This window comes from Elaeis guineensis, chromosome 12 (assembly GCF_000442705.2).
Source record: "Elaeis guineensis isolate ETL-2024a chromosome 12, EG11, whole genome shotgun sequence".
In the NCBI taxonomy this organism is placed as follows: Eukaryota; Viridiplantae; Streptophyta; class Magnoliopsida; order Arecales; family Arecaceae; genus Elaeis; species Elaeis guineensis.
This window is the reverse complement of record NC_026004.2, coordinates 950,001-969,458: the sequence shown is the minus strand read 5'-3', so window position 1 is coordinate 969,458 and position 19,458 is coordinate 950,001. Positions and strand designations below refer to the sequence as shown.

At 41.6% G+C, this 19,458-nt stretch overlaps 2 protein-coding genes across 4 annotated transcripts; one reads left to right on the top strand and one right to left on the bottom strand.

Annotated features, from left to right (window-relative positions):
- Positions 1-2,772: 2,772 nt before the first annotated feature.
- LOC105055680 (mannosyltransferase APTG1) lies at positions 2,773-8,943 on the bottom strand. 2 transcript variants are annotated; one of them, XM_010937601.4, is made up of 9 exons: positions 8,588-8,943; positions 8,399-8,516; positions 7,982-8,086; positions 7,584-7,856; positions 5,293-5,426; positions 4,992-5,187; positions 4,605-4,756; positions 4,343-4,505; positions 2,773-3,128 (listed from the first exon to the last, which is right to left on the bottom strand). In XM_010937601.4, the coding sequence occupies exons 1-9, from the start codon at positions 8,860-8,862 to the stop codon at positions 3,036-3,038; spliced, it is 1,509 nt and encodes a 502-aa protein (XP_010935903.1). In that variant the 5' UTR covers positions 8,863-8,943; the 3' UTR covers positions 2,773-3,035. The 2 variants fall into 2 exon arrangements, with proteins under 2 accessions (XP_010935903.1, XP_010935902.1); XM_010937600.4 differs by having other exon boundaries at positions 5,293-5,574; positions 7,570-7,856; positions 8,588-8,942.
- A 1,901-nt stretch (positions 8,944-10,844) lies between these two features.
- Positions 10,845-19,007, top strand: LOC105055679 (malate dehydrogenase, cytoplasmic). 2 transcript variants are annotated; one of them, XM_073246674.1, is made up of 8 exons: positions 10,854-11,027; positions 11,422-11,505; positions 17,223-17,381; positions 17,493-17,668; positions 17,851-18,128; positions 18,219-18,354; positions 18,433-18,544; positions 18,655-19,007. In XM_073246674.1, exons 1-8 carry the CDS (start codon positions 10,985-10,987, stop codon positions 18,747-18,749), a joined length of 1,083 nt encoding a protein of 360 aa, XP_073102775.1. In that variant the 5' UTR covers positions 10,854-10,984; the 3' UTR covers positions 18,750-19,007. The 2 variants fall into 2 exon arrangements, with proteins under 2 accessions (XP_010935901.1, XP_073102775.1); XM_010937599.2 differs by lacking the exon at positions 11,422-11,505 and having other exon boundaries at positions 10,845-11,027.
- The last annotated feature ends 451 nt before the right edge of the window (positions 19,008-19,458 follow it).

The following is a 19,458-nucleotide window of genomic DNA, read 5'->3' as shown; positions in this document are numbered from 1 at the left end:
TGTTGCTACTGAAATCGATCGAGGTCGGATGAGGAACATATGATCCTCGAGCAGGGATGCTAGCACTAGAGTGACTGCAAAATAAGTCTCAAATCGGAGGTTATTGCTCCGGCGAGGACTCTCCGACGCTCAAGTCAGAAAAATAGAGAACAAAAGAGCAGCAATAAGTTCTCTAAGAGGGATTTGATTTGACTTACCTTGGATCCTCGAGGCTCTGGTTGTTTATACAGAAAGATGTCGGACAGCTGGGTTGTTAGCTGTGAGATGGTACGATCTTGAGATTATACGATTTCAAGATTGTCGGATCGTTAGATATGCCAAACTGGATGAGATAATTCAGTTCTTAATTGCTCCCGCGAGATTAGGAAAGACGGTTATGCCAAATGCTATCTATTCAGGATAGATAGTTGTCGCGCACGTTGAAGAGATAATTCTACTGAACAGCTCATACATAGGTTAGACTTCGAGGACGTTTCAGCGCAGGATGAAGATGGGATCCTCAGTTCATACGGCAGTTAGCGATCGTGTTGATGATCTGAAAACTTAAAATGTCTTATGAGATAATGCTAATTCGAAGCGCTCACAGTAACTATCATAATAGAAATTATACTTAGAGCATGAGTTTTCAATTTTATGATTGGAGGACTTGGCCAAAGTTCTATCCCGAATGAGTCTTTGCCATATAGATTATAGTCACAAAAGATATTTCAAAATATTGAATTATATATCACACCTCCCGTGCAAAGTTAGATCTTTGTTCAACTTCTTCCAACAGCGGAGAGCTTGCAGGGCAGTGGTCTCTTTCCATGATCACGAAAAAAAAAGAAAAAAGAAAATAATGGTAATGGGGGCAGCAATCTCTTCATTCCAACCTCAGAATCAGTTATCGTAGAGTATGATGGAGGCACTTCGATCTCGTTTAATTTCTTTCTTTTTTTTCACTTTCATTCAAATATTTGTGATACCATAAACATGGAACAGGGGAAAAGGTATGCATAGCAGAACTATATATATTTGGATAAATTACAAAAATTTTGCTGAGAATAAGTCAAAATTATAGGTATATCAAGTAGTTTTTAAAACCTACGATCACACTCTTAATCTTTTAGTCAACCTTACATTCTAATCCATACCGATAGATAATCTGTTAAAGTTAACTTGATCTCCTTATCACGTCATTATAAATTTTTAAAATGATCAAAATAATTTGAAATAAAAAATTAAAAAAAAAATTTCTTTCTATTAAATCTAGTCTCCCGACTCTTTCCTCTCCGAGCTCCTCGTGCTCAAGACCTTCCACCACCATCCCCACACTACCATCGCCCTACCCTCCACCCCTCTCCTCCTCTTCCATGTTTGCTTCTTTGACTGGTCCGACCACCAGTCGGACTATCGCCACTCTCGCGCTACCTACCGCATCATTTTTCACCTCCTCTTTCGAGGGGCTCTGCCTCGTCCCCTCTCCTCCTACCACCCCTTTCTTTTTACCTCGAACGCCGCCGCGTCACAAACTTGTTGGGATCACCGCCTCCCTGGTTGCAAACTGGGCCCAGCTTGCCTGCTCGGTGATCAACCCCTGGCCGCCCATAGGCGGGTGCATTAGGACTATCCCGCCGTCGGCGATCATGCCGTACTGCTGGCCGAGCAAGCTCTACTGCCGCACGTGCTACTCCCAGATCTTCGCCACCACCGCCGTGTGCTCCTCAAATCGAAGAAGTAGACGGTCACGATCCCATCGGCGACCAACGACTCCATCTCCACCACCCACGCTCCATCGAAGGCCTCCATCTCTACTCGCACCGCCGCCTCCCCAACATACCGTGGCACCATGCTCAGAACCACCGCCTTTGTCGTCCCCCTCTGCTGCTGGACAAGAGGGAAGCCATCGTATCAAAGGGGGGAGGGGGGGAGCTTGAGCTTCGATGAGAGGTGGTTGGTGCCAGTGGAGATGGGGTCGGCTCCCCAACCCCCCTTCTCCCCCTCCTTCTTGTTGACGCCCCCCACCTCTCTCTTCCTCGATGGCGGAGAGGAACGTTACTCGATAATGCTGAAGAAAAGGATAATTTGATTATTTCACAAGTCCAAAATTTTGTTTAATAACACCATTATTTTTTAGGGGTGTACATGTAGATTTTTCAAAATACTAGATGAAAATGTAATAAACATAAATCTCAAAAAAATTTTATAATTTACCCTATATATTTTGGCCCAATTCCCATCTACCCTGAATTTGCAGCTACCATCCGCCGCTTTAAAATTTCGGGAATCCTTCCCGGTAGCAAGTATGCCGAAATACAACCTTCAGGCCCCTTGCACGGCCACACGCAAGATTCAGATTGGCTTATGCAGCATGATAAAAGTGCTTGAGGAATTTGACCATCCAATTTGATGCATGTCGCAGCAATTCTAGGTACCAGCCTCACTACAACTGGCTGGGCCTCTGAGACATGCAACGTTGCATATGACGGGCCACTAGTCCTCCCTATACCTTGGACTCAAAGTGGCAAATGGGGCCCGACACTATAGACATACAGCCACTTTAACCTTCTTAAACAAAGAAATAGAGAGAAGTTGATAATTATGAAGCATTACATCGTCATTGGTCAACCTGTGGAGATGAATGTGAACCAGCATGTATATCCCTCCAGAGTTCTAAGCTTGAAGAGTTGAGAAATCCATGGCTGCTCCATTAGTTATGCTAGGGTTGTGTCATAAACTACAGCGGGAAGTTGGTATGGAAACTACATAGTTTTGGCACAATTTGAAGGCCTGTAGCGAACACAGGATTGAGATTTGGATAGTGAAAACCCAAAATGTTGAGAATACAACTCTAAACTTTTCCTCGCGCACAGACCCAAACAAAGAGAGAATTTAAAACAGAATCCAGTGACACGAAGCACCCTATGATCTATTACAGATCAGTCGAGATGGTCTCACTTCAAAATGAATAAAGCAGCACAGTTGAGTCCCACTTGAATCGAGACGATGAAAAGTTAGAAGAGTCAAGAAAAATCTGCTGATGGAGAACCAAGTGATCAAGTATCTGCGACATCTGCAAGAGCATATACAATAACAGATGCTTGAAGATCACGGTCCACTTTAAAATGAGCGTGGAAAAACCTTCTCACCTGCCAATCATGCCAAAGAGAATAAGAAATCAAGGAAGAATACTTTGAAACATGTCCAGCAGCTTTAGCTTACCCCTCTAGCTACAATGTTCTTTTCCTTCACTTCTGGTTGCCATTACTGTCTTTAATTGACCAGATTTATCAAAATTATAAAAGAAAAAATCCATGACAGCACAAAACTTACAAACCCTACTACCTAGTCATTCTACCTCCAAGGAAATGTCTGCCTATAAGAGGATGTGCCGCTCGGGCAAATGGCCCTTCCATTCCCGATGTGGATGACTTACGAGCTAATTTGGCCGGGTTCCAAAAATGTTCAACTTGTAGTTTGTCATTACATCCATGTCCTTTTTTCACTCATTATCACTCAAATAAGGCAGCTAACAAATCATCTAATTTCATGGTAAGAAGCCACTATACAAACAAAAGAGAGTAAAAGATTGCAATTTTGGGGAAAAAAATTAAAATGGTTGTTGAATACAGGAAAAAATCCCAACAGCACAACCAGTAATCATCATAAAATAGTTTTTCGGTAGCAACAGAGTAGCAGAATATGGCATATTATAAGCAATCAAATTGTCGAAACCACCAACTGTTATGGAACAACAATCAGCAATACAAGGAAAATATGCACAAAAATAGCAATTGCAAGTTGGCTGCCCTGCCCAAAAGAAAAGTGCATTAGGTAATAGTTATTTGCAGGGAAAAAAAACAGAAGGAAATCTTTATTATAAGGCTTAAAAAATTGCCAACAAGGGTCTGGATATTGCAACTTCAAGGAACATACTTGTTTAAAATTTCTCCTCGAGATTGGTTAGTATTAATAGTTTCACGTCAGCAAGGAAAGAAATCATATATTCATATAATCTTCATCATAGAAGTCCAGGGAGAAACAAAAAATGTGAAGAACACTTGGAACCTTATGCAGCAAATAATTCAAGAAGAAACATGCTAAAGAATAATCATCAGAAGGTTCCAGCCTACCCTGTGACGCAACCGATTAATTAACAGCCCAGCATCGGATTAAGGTTTAGTACAACTATTGGTAATTAACCATCCTTAAAGAATTCCATCAATTGCACTATAATGATGTTCTGTAATTGATTACCAAAAAGCAGCATAGTCTGTCTCAGTCAGTTGACAAGCGCTGGATAGCAAACTCATTTAGTGAAAAAAATTAAGTACAGATGTATGTGTCCATGTGGTAACTTTACCTGTCTAAAGAAATGTGAAATCAGAAACTCCCTTAAAGATCCTTCTTCAGAACTGAACAATACTACGTGACTGGGAGAAGATGAATTCCTAAACATGTTGGTCGCAAAGCCAGCTGGATCCATCAGGAAACGATCTGACTCATCTGGGATCTCTTTGCTGTCACTGCAGACAATGAAAATACTAAGCCAGTGATAAACTTTCGCACTCACATACAAGCATTTCTGAGCAAATTAAGGCTGAGAAATTGCTCAAAAGAATCACCTTGGAGTGCAATCCAGAAAACGCATTGGCAAATTATGATGTAAGGTGGAGTAATAAGGTGTGGAATGGCACGGCATAAGGAATAGAATGCTCTTCACCTTTCCATCATGGGCCTCTTTAGATAGATAAAACATAACATCTTCACTTCCTCTCTGGCTGGCAAATTTGCAATGTAAGAATCAATGAACAAACATTGAAACCCCAACCCAACCCAACTGACCCAACAACAACAACAAAAAGAAACAATATACTACATTCAAGACATTGATAATAACTTATATGATACAATGAAAGAGTCTCTGTTTGTACTGAACTTTAGAGAATGCAAAACCAGAAAAAAGAAAAGCAAACAAAGATGTCATACATGTCAACAAGCACTGCTGTTACCTGATGAATTATGCTCATATATAATGCCAATGGAACATTGCTTATTATGAGGAAGAGAACAGCCAGCTGCACCCTTAACGGGCATCTATTGCAAAATTTGTTTCTTCTTTTTGGATCTGGAAAATCTGGGTTTGACATCACTGCTAATGAATAGCCAGCAAACATCAAAGCTATCGGAAGCATCGGCAGGACAAACCTGTAATGAACAACCTTTTTAGCAATTGAGGAATGATAAAGTATAACAAGGTTAAGAATGTTGTATCGAATTAACAAGAACAATACATTATGAAACTAACAGTACCTGAATTCTTTGTGACCAAGCATACTATAAACTCCTAAAACCCAAGCAATCAAACCTGAAAGCCTCCATTTCTTTGATTTAAAGATGCCAAAAATTGAAAAGGGCAAGAAAGTCAAGAGCATTGCTGAAAATCCCTGAGTGAAGTACCAATGCCATTTGTGAGTTCCATAGTAGTCCCCTCCAGAAGAAAGGAAATTAAACTTAAGAAAATTTAGAGGCACAAATATCCATGACCCGTACATCCACCGATCAAACAAACATGTAATTGCGACCACTAGAACCCTGTCAACATCAGAAGCTTAGCAGAGAAGAAGAATAAATTAAAATAAACAAAAAAATAGCATGAGTAAAAGCTAACACACAGGGGACTGTCAGCTGTTATCCAGTTAACTAAGTCAACCATCCTTGTTCAAACACCCTCTACATGTTTGCTTATAAACTAACAGCTTTACTTTTACTGGTTTCCACTTTATAACAACAAAACATATTGGAAACAAAAAATAATTAGCAATACATGTTATCTTAGGTCCAACTCCTCTTTCCCAACCAATCCATACTTATTTTTCCCCTCTTGCCTAATTTCTCTCAGTCATCATATCTCAATCAGTTCACCATCACTTCAAATTAAAGTGGTGACATTAACTGCTTGTAATGCTCAATTATATTTTGTACCACTTTTGGCATTTTATGCATATTATATTATTCTTATGCACCTGCATCGTATTTACTGCAACATTCTAACTATTCAGCTTTTACCAAAATTACATTGTTGTAGAATACTTTCCCCTACATATTACCTGCATGCAAGATTTAATCATCCCACTAATGTTCTACTCATCATGACATTGTTCAACAATATTTTTTGGTGCAATAGCTCCAAGATAGCAAATATAGTCACCTTCTTCATTTCTTGGTCATAGGTTGCGATCGAGTGCTTAAATTCAATTAAATTTCCACAAATTTCAGGGGAAAAACCATTTTGGACAATTAGAACCATTGTTTTCTACGATTATTTTCAGCATTCCATCACAATATTTGCACATGTTATATTTATCATGAAGCTTAACCTTCAACAGGTTATTAATCCATAACTAGTAAGATCCAAATTTCTGATGGAAACAAATGGTTAGCAAAAAAATTAAACTGGTTGTCCTCAAGAGTAGAGCCTCAAAACAGTTTGTACTCACTCCTAGTTGGTCAAACCAAAATGAGTTCATGGTCTACATAATCATGCACAGCTCATTACCATTATTTAGTATACTCTGCTACCATTATCTAGTATTAACCCTGCTCATCCTATCTTTCTAAATCTTCTAATACATTTGACAAGTTGCTGAACCAATCAAGTTCATGGTCTACATGATCATGCACAGCTCATTACCACCATTTAGTATCTACCCTGCTAACATTATCTAGCATTAACCCTGCTCATCCAATCTTTCTACATCTTATAATACATTTGACAAGTTGTTGAACCAATCGGACTTTGAGTGTATCCTTAAAAGCATTATACTTTGGAAATTACTACTTTTAATAGCATTATGTTACTTGGAAAGTAGGTCATATTCCTAAGACTATTTAATAGCATTTGCTCAAGAAAAGATGAAGCCCACACCAACCTGGATCCTTGACACAAAAAAATAGAGGATCGCATAAGGTTGATGCATGAATCCTATCACATTAACAGCGGCAAGAGAGGGAGACGACAACATTTCTAATAAACATAAGCAATCTGAAGTAGAGATACTCTCTTTAGGCACTGTTTCCAGAGGTGAACATGGTGGTCACGGCAAACATTATAAGATGACCATACGTTCTGTGCTTAGAATGTTTTGCACAGCATGCATCTCATGTGATTTGGTCTCTACGTTCCATCTCCCATCTTTACTAATTTGTAAGTGTCTCTCTAACCTTCTACAGAAAATTGCATTATAGATCCACCATAAAAGAGTATTGAACCATAGACTGTTAACGGGCATGGGTTTGTATCCCTTTTAATTTTGTTTCCTTTTTCATTCTATTGTTGGTGAAGCAGGAAGTGAACCTGAATCATGTAACTCCATAGAGCAACTGCTCCTTAAAAAAAAAAACTGAGCTACTCGACAAAGTACAAGCACAGTTTCAATTTGAGGTGAACAGTGCCACATTTTCAAACCAAGTTTCTTTGTGCTATACAGTAGCGAAAGAACATATTTTTAAGTAGAAAATTCTTCAAGTTTTGAAGTAAAGAATATGATAAGTAATGTAAACGTATACTAATAAAAATTTATTACCTACCCTATCGGGACTACCTCAAGAAAGAGGAACCCCAATCTTGACTGCAGTCCAACTAGATCCAGCATCCCTACGTACAGCCATGTGATAGCACTTGTTGGCCGAATGGCACAAGCTAATGCTGCTATAAACAAAGCCAACTTCCTTGAAGCAGTAGAAACATCCCCCGAAGAACAGCTGGCAGAGAGCCAATAGTATAGTCCAATTACAGTCAACACTGTTTCCAAGCTATTTGAAAATGTTCGTGTGATACAGAAGAACATGAACCAGTTCACTAATTGACAAAAGAACTGCGAAATAGAATTAAGGAGATACCAAATAAGATAAGTACAGCGTCTACTGCAGTATCTAATGTCACGGTGAAGAAGAAGGAATGCATTAGTTGGATTTGTAGAGAATAATCAGAAAAGGATACTGCCCATCGCGCCACATGCTCATCAAATAAGAGCTTCGAGAGTTTGTACAGGTATAAATCACCAAATGACGAAAATAAGGACTGCAGAAGCCGCGGGGCCTTGACCTAAAGAAAAGGTCGAGCAGATGTTAAAAATAATAGCATGTCAAAGAGTTCAAAGAAAATTAATTATCTGCGAATCAGCGGAAAGAAGGAAAAATTTTCTCCGCCTGTTTCAACGAAAGAAGAGTAAAAGGTTGGTGCTCGTGCTATCCACTTCAAGAGAGAAAGCAAGAATTTTTGAAATGAGCTGCCCGAGACAAACAAGGCTCGAGAATCTCACCCATTTCTTGAATCCAAGAAACCATCTCTCTAACCCAATTTGTCAGAAAGCTGCCTGTTTTAGAAGAAGAAAGAATAGAGGCAGAGGCTAGTTACCATGAACCAAGGGGTGTCCAAGCGCAGGAAAGCCATGATCTTGTAGAGCAGAGCGAATACTAGTGGATGAAGATAGCTGCGGATCCCCCTCTTCCACTCCCATGTAAGATGCCCATACCTAAATACGAATCAAATCATATCGAATCGGATCGAAGTGAAGAGCTGTTCTTGGGAGCCAGGAAAGGATACCCGAAGACGATGCGGTGGGCGACCTCGAGGGACTGCCAGTGCTCGTCCGGATTGAAGTAGGTCAGGACCAGCAGCGAATTGGTGGCTCGGAAGGCAAGCGACAACGCCCATATCCTCCTCTCCGACGAGAAGACGGAGGAGGCGATCCCTCTCGAAGACCACGCCAACGACATCTTCCCCTTCCCGTCCCCTCCTCCTCCTCCGGGGACTTTAGGGTTTGGGGTCCGATCCGTCGCTCTTGACGGAGGCAAGTCCGGTCGTCGCCGTTGGCTCATTGTTTGGTGAAGGGTTCGATGGCAAGATTCGGCCTCCCCCGCCTCAAGAAGACGCCAGCGAGCCTTTGCTGCCCATCCTGGGGCATTCTTATTATAGTCTAGAAAAGAGGGCCAACTGGTATTCTACTCCGCAAGGGGAAGAACATGTAAAAAATTTTCTCCGAAAAAATATATAAAAATTGAGTGGAGCTAGAAGGCACTTGGATATTCGAAATAATGAATCTTTCAAAACAAAAATCAACACCAGTAGACTAATAATATAGTATATCTTTCTCATGAGTTATATCATTATTATATTACAATAAAATTTTGTTAACTAACATTGGAAGCACAAATTTTCTTCTTCAAAAAAAATATGATTAGAATATTTCTCTAGTTTTAATATTTATAATATTTATTATTTTAATATTACTTTTGTTATTTTGAAAATAATCTATATTGTAAATAAATGAAGGCTAATTGTTATCTCAAGGGCAAATTGGATAAATTTAAAACAATATCTTTTTAAGAATTTGTTCTTAAATTTCATGGAAACATCATTCTTATCCTCAAAATGCATCCAAACAAAAAGCAACAAAAACATAATCACTCTATTGAATTATAATATTAATTTTAAATAAAAAATAAGATCTAGTCCTTGGTAAATCCTATATATTCCTAAAATCTCAATTTTCTTTCCAAATTGCACCTAATGTAAGTCGACATGCTTTAGATTTAATAAATTATTAAGCTAATCCTTTTTGAAAAGAAGTTCTTAGTGCACCTCTAGATTCTAAATGTTGGAATTTCAATGTGGCCAGCAATCATAGAAAAATAATTAAAAAAGAAAAAAATTATTTCCTTTTGTTAAGGAGAAAAAGAAAAAAAAAATTTGGGCATTAGATGAGGATGGCTTTGAGCCATCCTCGATGACATCAACATCTATCCATTTGTCAAAACCCACGATCATCATGGGTAAAAATGAAAACACATATTGTTTATGGGCTGAAATTCTAAATTGTGAATCTATTTAATTGTCAGCCATAATCTTCAACTTGAGGTTTTCCGACTCTCTCTACAAATCTAAATTCAATTTACTTCTTCCTCCATCTCTATCCATATCACTTTAGTTCTACAATAACATTTAAGTTCTCACTATGTATAGTTCTTTTTTTTTTTTACAACAAAATATAATGGTATATATTTTTAATTTGTTTTCTTGATCAATACATCTTCCCCCTTCTTTTATGTTAATATTGATGTTTTTTTTAATTTTAATGGATGATCATTTCTATGTTACACAATGCAGGATTGTTGTGATATGGATTCAGAACTTTTTTTTTTAATATATTTATATTATTGGTTCTAGTTATAGCAACTTGTTAATTTTGAATATTATATATATAGTTTGCTAATTGTTTGTTCAATAAATTTAAAGGTTGATGGGATGTTTAATGTAATTTTTTATTTACTACAAAAGATAGGTTACAAGGATCTCATTTTACTAAAGCAATTATATTTGCATATTGGGATAACATCCACCGGCATCATATGAAATTTGTTTGCTTCTAAACTTGATTTAAATGGTTTACAATAAAGTTATCAAGTTAATGAAATATTATATGTATATTTTGAAAAGGGCTCATTATGATTTGGTTTTATTTTATTCAAATTCATATGCATGATGAAGCCTTTCGGAGTAATGCTTGACTCATTCAATTATGGTTGTATATTACAATTTAAAATTATTTTATCAATTAAAATCTATTTTTTTAAGCAAAATAATATTTTGATTTACTAGTTTAGTCCAAAAAATAAAAAAAATAACTTACCACGCAAATATGTAAAGAATGTCCGATTATGCATATACAAAAATTATATGTGGGAATATTTGTAAAATACACTTTACCTCGTGTTTTTTTTTTTGGTAAGTTGCTTTATCTTGTGGTTCATCCGCAATTATCTGCATCGTCTGGGTTCTTCCGAAACACGAAAGTCTTCGTGGGAGTCGTTAGTGGACCTCTCCGCCTTTAGTCGCGGTAAGTACCTTTTCGCCCCCACCGCCTAGGTCTTCTCTCCCCTGCTGCAATCTCCTCCTCTCCTTCTTCAAGAAAGTTCTTCAGCTCCGCGCCGCTCCGCACCAATGGCGAAGGATCCCGTACGAGTTCTCGTCACCGGCGCCGCAGGTCGGTGACATCTGTCCCTTCCTCCGATCTCCCACTAGGATTTACTTCGATCGGATCCAATCGGATCTCAGATCTGACCATTTTTAACATCTCCATCGTGACGCTTACAAGCGATCTCGTGAAATCAAATGGGTGGATCATCTGATGATCCACTTTGAATATTTGTTGTTTTCGGTTTCCTCTCTCTCTCGGCATCTATATTTACTGATCCGTTTCGTTTTTCTCTGTTTTATTTGTTTTGACACTGGGAGTTCTATATTTCTGGACTGTCGTTTTGTTTTTTTTGTTTTTTGTTTTTAAGCTTATGTTATTTGAGATGCATGCGATTTCATTGGAAGTCTAGATCTTGAAAATCTCGCATTTCGTTTATCTGGCGTTAGTTTCTATTTTGTAGCTAGCTCGAAATCACAGGTAGATCTGCATGGTTACTGTTGGCGAATGAAGACCCCAAAAAGATCGAAAGCGGTTAGCTTACCTGGTTGGTATCGTCTTTCCCATACAAGAGGTCCCGGATTCAAGCCCTGGTGGTGGCACAGTTACCAAACCATGTTGCTCAAAAACGAAAGGAAAAGCCAAAAAAAAAAAAAGCGGTCCCTAAATAGCCGAGACAAGATCGGATGGTTATGGTAGTTGTTATAGGAGCCTGATACTACTATTTGATCCCAAACGGCCGAGAGAGTTTACGCTGAGATCAAATGCCATTTTTATTTACGATGTTATCATGGGTGTTTCCTCCATTAAATGATAGACTGATACAGATCATTCATTCACTCATGCCGATTGCAACTTATGGCCTCTTTTTCTGTTGCATTATGCTTATTTTGTTTCGGTTTTAGTTTTTCATGAAGTATCTTCTTTTCATTTATTTTTCTCCAGTTTCTCGGGAAGTCCACCAAAATTAAATTGTGAAAGATTGGCGAGGGTTCTAACGAGAAGTTTATTTTATTCTTCCGTGAGTCAGTTAACAATAGCATTGTCAATAGCTGGTTTATCTTGTTTTGGTTTGTATGGGATCCAAAAATATAATTTTAGACCATCATGGCTGCTCGGTTGGTCATTATGTGGCTAGATTGAAGCTAAATCCTGGTTGTGGATTTTGATATGTTGGGAAATTTTGGGTATTGTTTCAGATCATCTTCTCTACTCGTCCTTTCATTAAATCAACAGAGGATTATATATTTTAATACATGTTAAAGCTCGTCTCAATCAAATTAATATGTGGTTAACTTTGTATTCTTCTAAGACATGATACATTTCTGCTGTCTAATGATATGTCTGGACTTACCAGCTCTGTGCAAGCTAATACAAAATCTTATTGCTATTGGAGCTGGATGGTGTTGCATCATCAGTCATCTATATCTGGCCCAGTGTTAGGACATGCAATACATTTGGGCACAGCTTGGTTGAGGTGGATTCAATTTTTATTTTTTTGTGTTGAAATTTTGGATGGTCAGAATAAGCTTTCTGTTAGGATTTGACGCCTCGAGATTCAGTCCATATTGAGCCCACAGCGAGGTTCGCGGCGAAAAACGAAGTCCAACGAGATCAAGATCATCTGAAACGGAGCTCGGATGGAGGAGATACGAGCTTTTGAAGTCGGCACGAGATTCGAGGCGGTGGAGGACCGCCGGCGACCGGCGGCGGGTGGCAGCGGCGCGCCCGCAGGCGGCGGTGCGCGGGACGCGCGACCCAGGCCCGCACGGGACGTGCGACCCAGGCGGGTGCGCGGCCCAGCCGGGCGCGCGGCCCAGGCGCGCGCGCGGCCCAGCCGGGCGCGCGCAGGCCAGCGCGGGGGAGCGGGCCGACCCAGCCGGCCCTGTTGGCCCTGTTGCCCTGGTCCATCATGGACCGGGCGGTCCACGGCTGGGCCTGTGGACCGCGTGGGCGTTTCCCACGCATTTCTCGCGGTCCACGGCACTATTCCGTAGACCGAAGCGCGATCCGACGGCATGGGTGGCTCCCGATCTTGATCCGACGGTCTGGGACGTAATTTGGGTTGATTAAGGAGTCCTAATCATGATCTAAGTAGTGATTAAGGTCTATAAAAAGTCCTGTGACGAACAGTGAAGGTGTGGTTGGTTTTCTCGCGCCGTACGAAGCCTGTACGGAACCCAAGAGAAGAGAGAGGCGGAAGCGTTGAGAGAGAAGGAGCAGGAGGCTCCTGGACAGCGGTCGCCAGGCACTTCAGGGGTTCAGGGGTCTTCCAAGAGAGAGAGAGCTTTTGTGAGGGGAACTTCAGGTGAGAGAGAATTGGGTGTACAAGGGTTGAGGGTGAGGTCTTCTCTTGTAAAATTTCTTTTTCATAGTGAAGTTTGCATGCCCAGTGGAGGCGAGCCCTTTTGTGGTTGATCCACGTATTTTGATTGTTTTTCCTTTTGTTTTGTTTCTTCTTTCTTCCTGCTGCATCGCGTGGTACTGAAAAGATCTTGGGAGGTGGTGTCCTGGCCAGACATCCACCCAACAAGTGGTATCAGAGCAAGGCGGTACAAGGACGCAGATTGCAGTGGTGGTGAGCAAGACTGAAGATGGAGAAGACAGGAACAATCAAGATGGAGATCAACAAGTTTGATGGTAAGAGCAATTTCTTCTTGTGGCAGGCAAGGGTGAAAGACGTGCTCATCCAACAGGAGTTGATCGATGCTCTCTTGTGCGATGAAAAGCCGACCACCATGGAGTTGCGGGATTGGAAACGGCTACAAATGCTAGCGGTGAGTACCATCCGCATGTACCTGGCGGATGAGGTGGTGATTCATGTGCTGAGCGAGACTTCCTCGACGGTACTGTGATCGAAGCTCGAGGAGTTGTATATGGCGAAGTCTCTCACCAACACTCTTTTCCTTTGGAGGCAGTTTTACCAACTGTGGATGACTGAGGGACAGAGCGTGCAGGAGCATCTCAGCCACTTCCAGAAGATCCTCACCGACCTTCTCAGCGTTGGCGAGAACGTTGAGGAGAAGACTAGGGCGCTGGTTTTGCTGGCGTCGCTTCCCCCTTCGTACGAGTCCTTGATGATTGCTCTTCTAGTGGGGAAGAGCACTATCAAGATGGACGAGGTCACCGCGGCGATACTCCAGAACGAGGTTCTCAGGAGGGAGAACCCAGCTTCGAGCTCAGGTGGTGGTAGCTTAGCTTTGGTGGCTTCTGGAGGAGCAGGAGGCGGTAGACGGAGTGACAAGAGATCGCAACGAGGGCGGTCTAAGTCCAGGAGGGACTTGAGCAAAACCAGGTGTTACCGGTGTGAGGAGTTGGGGCATCCAGCCAGAGATTGCCCTCAACTAAAAAATCGGACGGTGGCTGCTGTAGCGACGGCCGGTAGCGATTTAGATGGAGATGTCCTAGAGATATCTGACGAGGTATCTACTTCTTCCCAGCAGTGGATATTAGATTCTGCATGCCCCTATCATGTATGTTGCAGAGAGGAACAGTTTGACTCCCTGGAGAACAGTGAGGGCACTGTATATCTACCGGATGGATCGAGCTGTGCGATCAGAGGCATTGGGACGGTCAGCTGGAGGACACATGACGGTGCAGTGAGGAGATTGGAGGAGGTCCGATACATACCCGATTTCAGGCGGAATCTTATCTCACTTAGCAGACTGGATTCGAGAGGCTACAGGACAGTAGCTGGTGGAGGAATCCTGAGGGTGCTACGCGGCGATAGGATTGTGCTGGAGGGGAAGAAGGGGAGTAGAGGACATTATTACCTGGCAGGGAGCCCAGTGCGAGGTGGAGCTTCGAGAGCCAGGTGGAGCCCAGAGCGAGGTGGAGCTCCAGGAGGCGGATCGGGCACGAGACAGGAGACTCGGGAGGACGAGAGGCGACGTCGCAAGGTGAGATTTCTATTGCCGCAGGATGATGCCCCGAGTAGGTCTCAGGTCAGGAGGAGCACAGCATACGACGGAGATGGGATCGAGCAGCCGGCTCGACTCCCATGTTTGCCCATCCATGATCAGCAGGCGATTGCCCCAGGGTATGGGGGCGAGGAGATCCAGAAGCTCTCGAAGTTTGGAGGAGGCCGAGTCGAGGTGGAGATTATTAGGATTTGACGCCTCGAGATTCAGCCCACATTGAGCCCACAGCGAGGTTCGCGGCGAAAAACGGAGTCCAACGAGATCAAGATCACCTGAAACGGAGCTCGGATAGAGGAGATACGAGCTTTTGAAGTCAGCACGAGATTCGAGGCGGCGGAGGACCGCCTGCGACCGGCGGCGGGCGGCAGCTGTGCTGTCGCAGGCGGCGGCGCGCAGGACGCGCATCCCAGGCCCACGCGGGACGCGCGACCCAGGCGGGCGCGCGGCCCAGCCGCACGCGCGGCCCAGCCGGGAGCGCGGGTCAAGCGCACGCGGGAGCGGGCCGGCCCAGCCGGCCCTGCTGGCCCTGTTGCCCCGATCCACCGTGGACCGGGCGGTCCACGGCTGGGCCTGTGGACCGCGTGGGCGTTTCCCACGTGTTTCTCACAGTCCACGGTACTATTCCATGGACCGGAGTGCGATCCGACGGCATGGGTGGCTCCCGGTCTTGATCCGACGATCTGGGACGTGATTTGGGTTGATTAAGGAGTCCTAATCATGATCTAAGTAGTGATTAAGGTCTATAAAAAGCCCTGTGACGAACAGTGAAGGTGTGGTTGGTTTTCTCGCGCCGTATGAAGCCCGTACGGAACCCAAGAGAAGAGAGAGGCGGAAGCGCTGAGAGAAAAGGAGCAAGAGGCTCCTGGACAGCGGTCGCCAGGCACTTCAAGGGTTCAGGGGGTCTTCCAAGAGAGAGAGAGCTTTTGTGAGGGGAACTTCAGGTGAGAGAGAATTGGGTGTACAAGGGTTGAGGGTGAGGTCTTCTCTTGTAAAATTTCTTTTTCATAGTGAAGTTTGCATGCCCCGTGGAGGCGAGCCCTTTTGTGGCTGATCCACGTATTTTAATTATTTTTTCTTTTATTTTGTTTCTTCTTTCTTCCTGCTGCATCGCGTGGTACTGAAAAGATTTTGAGAGGTGGTGTCCCGGCCAGACATCCATCCAACACTTTTCAATTTGCAGCAGAAAATGCAGTGGACAAACCACGTATGGTTTTTTTTGTCTTCCTTTTCTTTGAGGTCATGCCTAATTTGTCCTCTTCAGGTTGTTCAAAGTCTACCTGGTCATGCTCTTTTTTTTTTCTTTCTCCAGTCTCTCTCACTCTTGAAGGTTTTCTGTCATTTTAGAGTCTTTGTGTTTGTTGGTTTCTAGATTAAAGACATTCTTCCTAGATCTGCAGATTCCTGGATAGTTGTTCAGATATTATTCTTTGAATCTTGAGTCTTCACTGGAAATAACTCCACCCTCACCCCAAAAAAAAAAAACTCTTCTTTCTATTCCCAGATGCATGTTTTCCTTTTGTCATTTTCACATTTCCTCCTCGTAATTTTTGTTTTATTAGCCCTACCATTAGCTTGCTGGTACCTATTTTCTGTATGTTATTTCTTGATGATATCCTTTTTTAGGATTATCTAATTTGGTTATCTTGAGAAATCGTAATATGTTAAATTTCCAAGATCATCTGAATTGATATGATGCACTTGATATGTAATCTGTAGTATTGAATTGTCTTTATTTGTGGGTTCATGGTATGCCTCATCATACCTTTGGAAAAATGGTACTGTTATTCAGGTTCTCTGCTATCTGCTATTTATTGTTGAAGATCAAGATAATTTACAATAGGTTATTAAACAAGATAGTTTTTTATGAAGGAAGAAGATTCCGGGACTTTTTTTTTTTTTAATTTTATTTTTAAATAGCTGTAAGCTTATAATGTATGCATACAGATAGGAGCTGGCTGAATGTCTTTTTGAGTAACATAGTCAAATTTGTATGTAAGTTTCAATTATTGAATAAGAATGCAGACTAGATGACAATCTGAGCCAACTTTTTCTCTACTTGCCAAATATATGTCATATGAAGCTGCCTTTCATCCCATAAGACCCAAATTTTCTTGCCTTTGTCATTCGCTTAATTTTATTATTATGTCAAGCTGCATGTTTAACATTAATACCTGATAAGAACACGCACACAAACACATAACAAAAACTTCTGTTCCTCGGAAATAGGAAAAGTCAGTCTCTGATGATCATTCTCTGTTTGTGAACTGTTGGAAAGTCTGTTGATTCTCTTTCAGAAACATTTTAAGTCATGTGATGTATTTGGTTAAATCTGTTGTGTTTGCAGGACAAATTGGATATGCACTTGTACCTATGATTGCACGGGGTGTAATGCTGGGTCCAGATCAGCCTGTTATCTTGCACATGCTTGACATTCCACCTGCTGCAGAAGCTCTAAATGGGGTTAAGATGGAGCTAGTTGATGCTGCATTTCCTCTTCTAAAAGGTAATATTTTTCAAAGCTAATTATATAATACAATGTTATTAGCTAGCATCTCCTCATTTTCTCTGTCTATTATTAGCTTAAAGTGTATTACAATCTCAAATGATATACCAGGTGTTGTTGCCACAACTGATGTTGTTGAGGCATGCACTGGGGTCAATATAGCTGTCATGGTTGGTGGTTTCCCAAGGAAAGAGGGCATGGAAAGGAAAGATGTGATGTCAAAGAATGTCTCCATCTACAAGTCTCAGGCCTCTGCCCTTGAAAATCATGCAGCTGCAAACTGTAAGGTATGAAACATTGAGGATGCAGTGTTTTTTTTTTAAAAAAAAAAAAAATTATGCTGCAATTAAGCCATTGCCATTTATGTTGAGAATTCTATTGTTGATTTAAGGGCCCTGTTTTTATGTCCTCTCTGCGTGTGTTCTTTTATATGTACTTCCATTCAACAATCAATCATGCTTTTCTGCAGGTGTTGGTAGTAGCGAACCCAGCAAACACCAATGCCCTAATTTTGAAAGAGTTTGCCCCATCCATTCCTGCGAAAAACATAACTTGCTTGACACGGCTAGATCACAACAGGGCACTAGGTCAGATATCTGAGCGACTAAACATTCAAGTCAGCGATGTAAAGAATGTTGTTATATGGGGAAATCATTCATCCACTCAGTACCCTGATGTCAATCATGCAACTGCTAAAACACAAGGTGGAGAGACACCTGTTCGTCAACTTGTTGCTGATGATGATTGGTATAACTATGTATCCAAATGTTCCATCACTACTTGCATATGTTTCATATGTGGTGAGACAATCTAATTGCATAACTCTGATCTTCATAGGCTGAAAGGAGAATTCATCACCACTGTCCAACAACGTGGTGCTGCAATTATTAAGGCACGAAAGCTTTCAAGTGCGCTCTCTGCTGCAAGTGCTGCTTGTGATCACATTCGTGATTGGGTCCTTGGGACTCCTGAGGTAAAAATCTTTGTGGATTCATGAGGCTCTCACATGGTGATTTTTGCTTAAAAAATGTTCGAAACATTCTGTTACTAGGGAACTTGGGTTTCGATGGGTGTTTACTCTGATGGCTCCTATGGTGTGCCTGCTGGGCTCATTTACTCTTTCCCAGTTACATGTTGCGATGGGGAGTGGACCATAGTGCAAGGTATGTCTATTTGTTCTATGGTAGTTCTTTTGGTACAACTTGCAAGGAAAGCTGCAACTGCATATGGGAGGAAAACAAATATTATTGACTAATATGAGTTTTCCGCTCAGGACTTCCAATTGATGAGTTCTCAAGGAAGAAAATGGATTCAACGGCTCAGGAACTGACAGAGGAGAAGGCTCTTGCATATTCATGCCTTTCTTAGGTTACCTCATCTTAATGAGGGTTCCTGTCATCGGAGTGGTGAACGCCTTTATGATTTCTGAATAAACTAATTTGCTCCCATGTGAACTTCCATGTAGGTGTTGTTTCTCTCGGTGTTTCAGTTTTTCTGGAGGTTGTGATTTTACATCAGTGGTCTTTTAGATCAGATGTTTGTTTTCTTGCTTTTTTGTTGAAAGATCATTAATGAAAATGGAGACAATAGAAACATTGAGAAATAAAATTGTCAGATTTGACTTCACTTTTGGTAGTGCTTTGACCGGCCTGTTTTTATGAGTTCATCATAGTTGATGGCGCGGATGCAGGGATAACAATGGAAGCACGACAGTTACTTTAATTGCAGTTTTATATGTGGTTTTGGTTTGTGCAGGCAATTAATCGATGGAACAGACTCTCTATGCTGCATGGCCCTCGCTCTTAGATGTGTTTTAAGGAATTTAAATCAATTGCTATCGCAACTCTTCCCCCAACAATTTCTTTGTTTCGTCAATTGCTTCTTACGAGTGATAACACCCCAAGAGGTCAACCTGGGTTCTGTTCTTGTACGGAACCAAAACAACCTGATACAGACTTCTTTTTGCGGGGAACCTGATATGGATTTTTATGTATGCATGTTTTTTTTCCCTTTCTTTGTTGTATCCGGGTTTTATGAGCTTTAATCTTTCAGCTCGTGGGAGTGGAGAGGCATGATT

Bases quoted from the DNA above. Each gene is read 5' to 3' on its own strand.
- LOC105055679 (XM_073246674.1), top strand. From the start codon at position 10,985: ATGGCGAAGGATCCCGTACGAGTTCTCGTCACCGGCGCCGCAG. The intron at 11,028-11,421 runs GTCGGTGACATC...TCTATTTTGTAG, and splicing joins TCTCGTCACCGGCGCCGCAG to CTAGCTCGAAATCACAGGTA. The intron at 18,545-18,654 runs GTATGTCTATTT...TTTTCCGCTCAG, and splicing joins GGAGTGGACCATAGTGCAAG to GACTTCCAATTGATGAGTTC.
- LOC105055680 (XM_010937600.4), bottom strand. From the start codon at position 8,862: ATGAGCCAACGGCGACGACCGGACTTGCCTCCGTCAAGAGCGACGGAT. The intron at 8,517-8,587 runs GTATCCTTTCCT...ATTCGTATTTAG, and splicing joins GCCCACCGCATCGTCTTCGG to GTATGGGCATCTTACATGGG. The intron at 7,857-7,981 runs GTATCCTTTTCT...TCTATTTCGCAG, and splicing joins AGCATGTGGCGCGATGGGCA to TTCTTTTGTCAATTAGTGAA.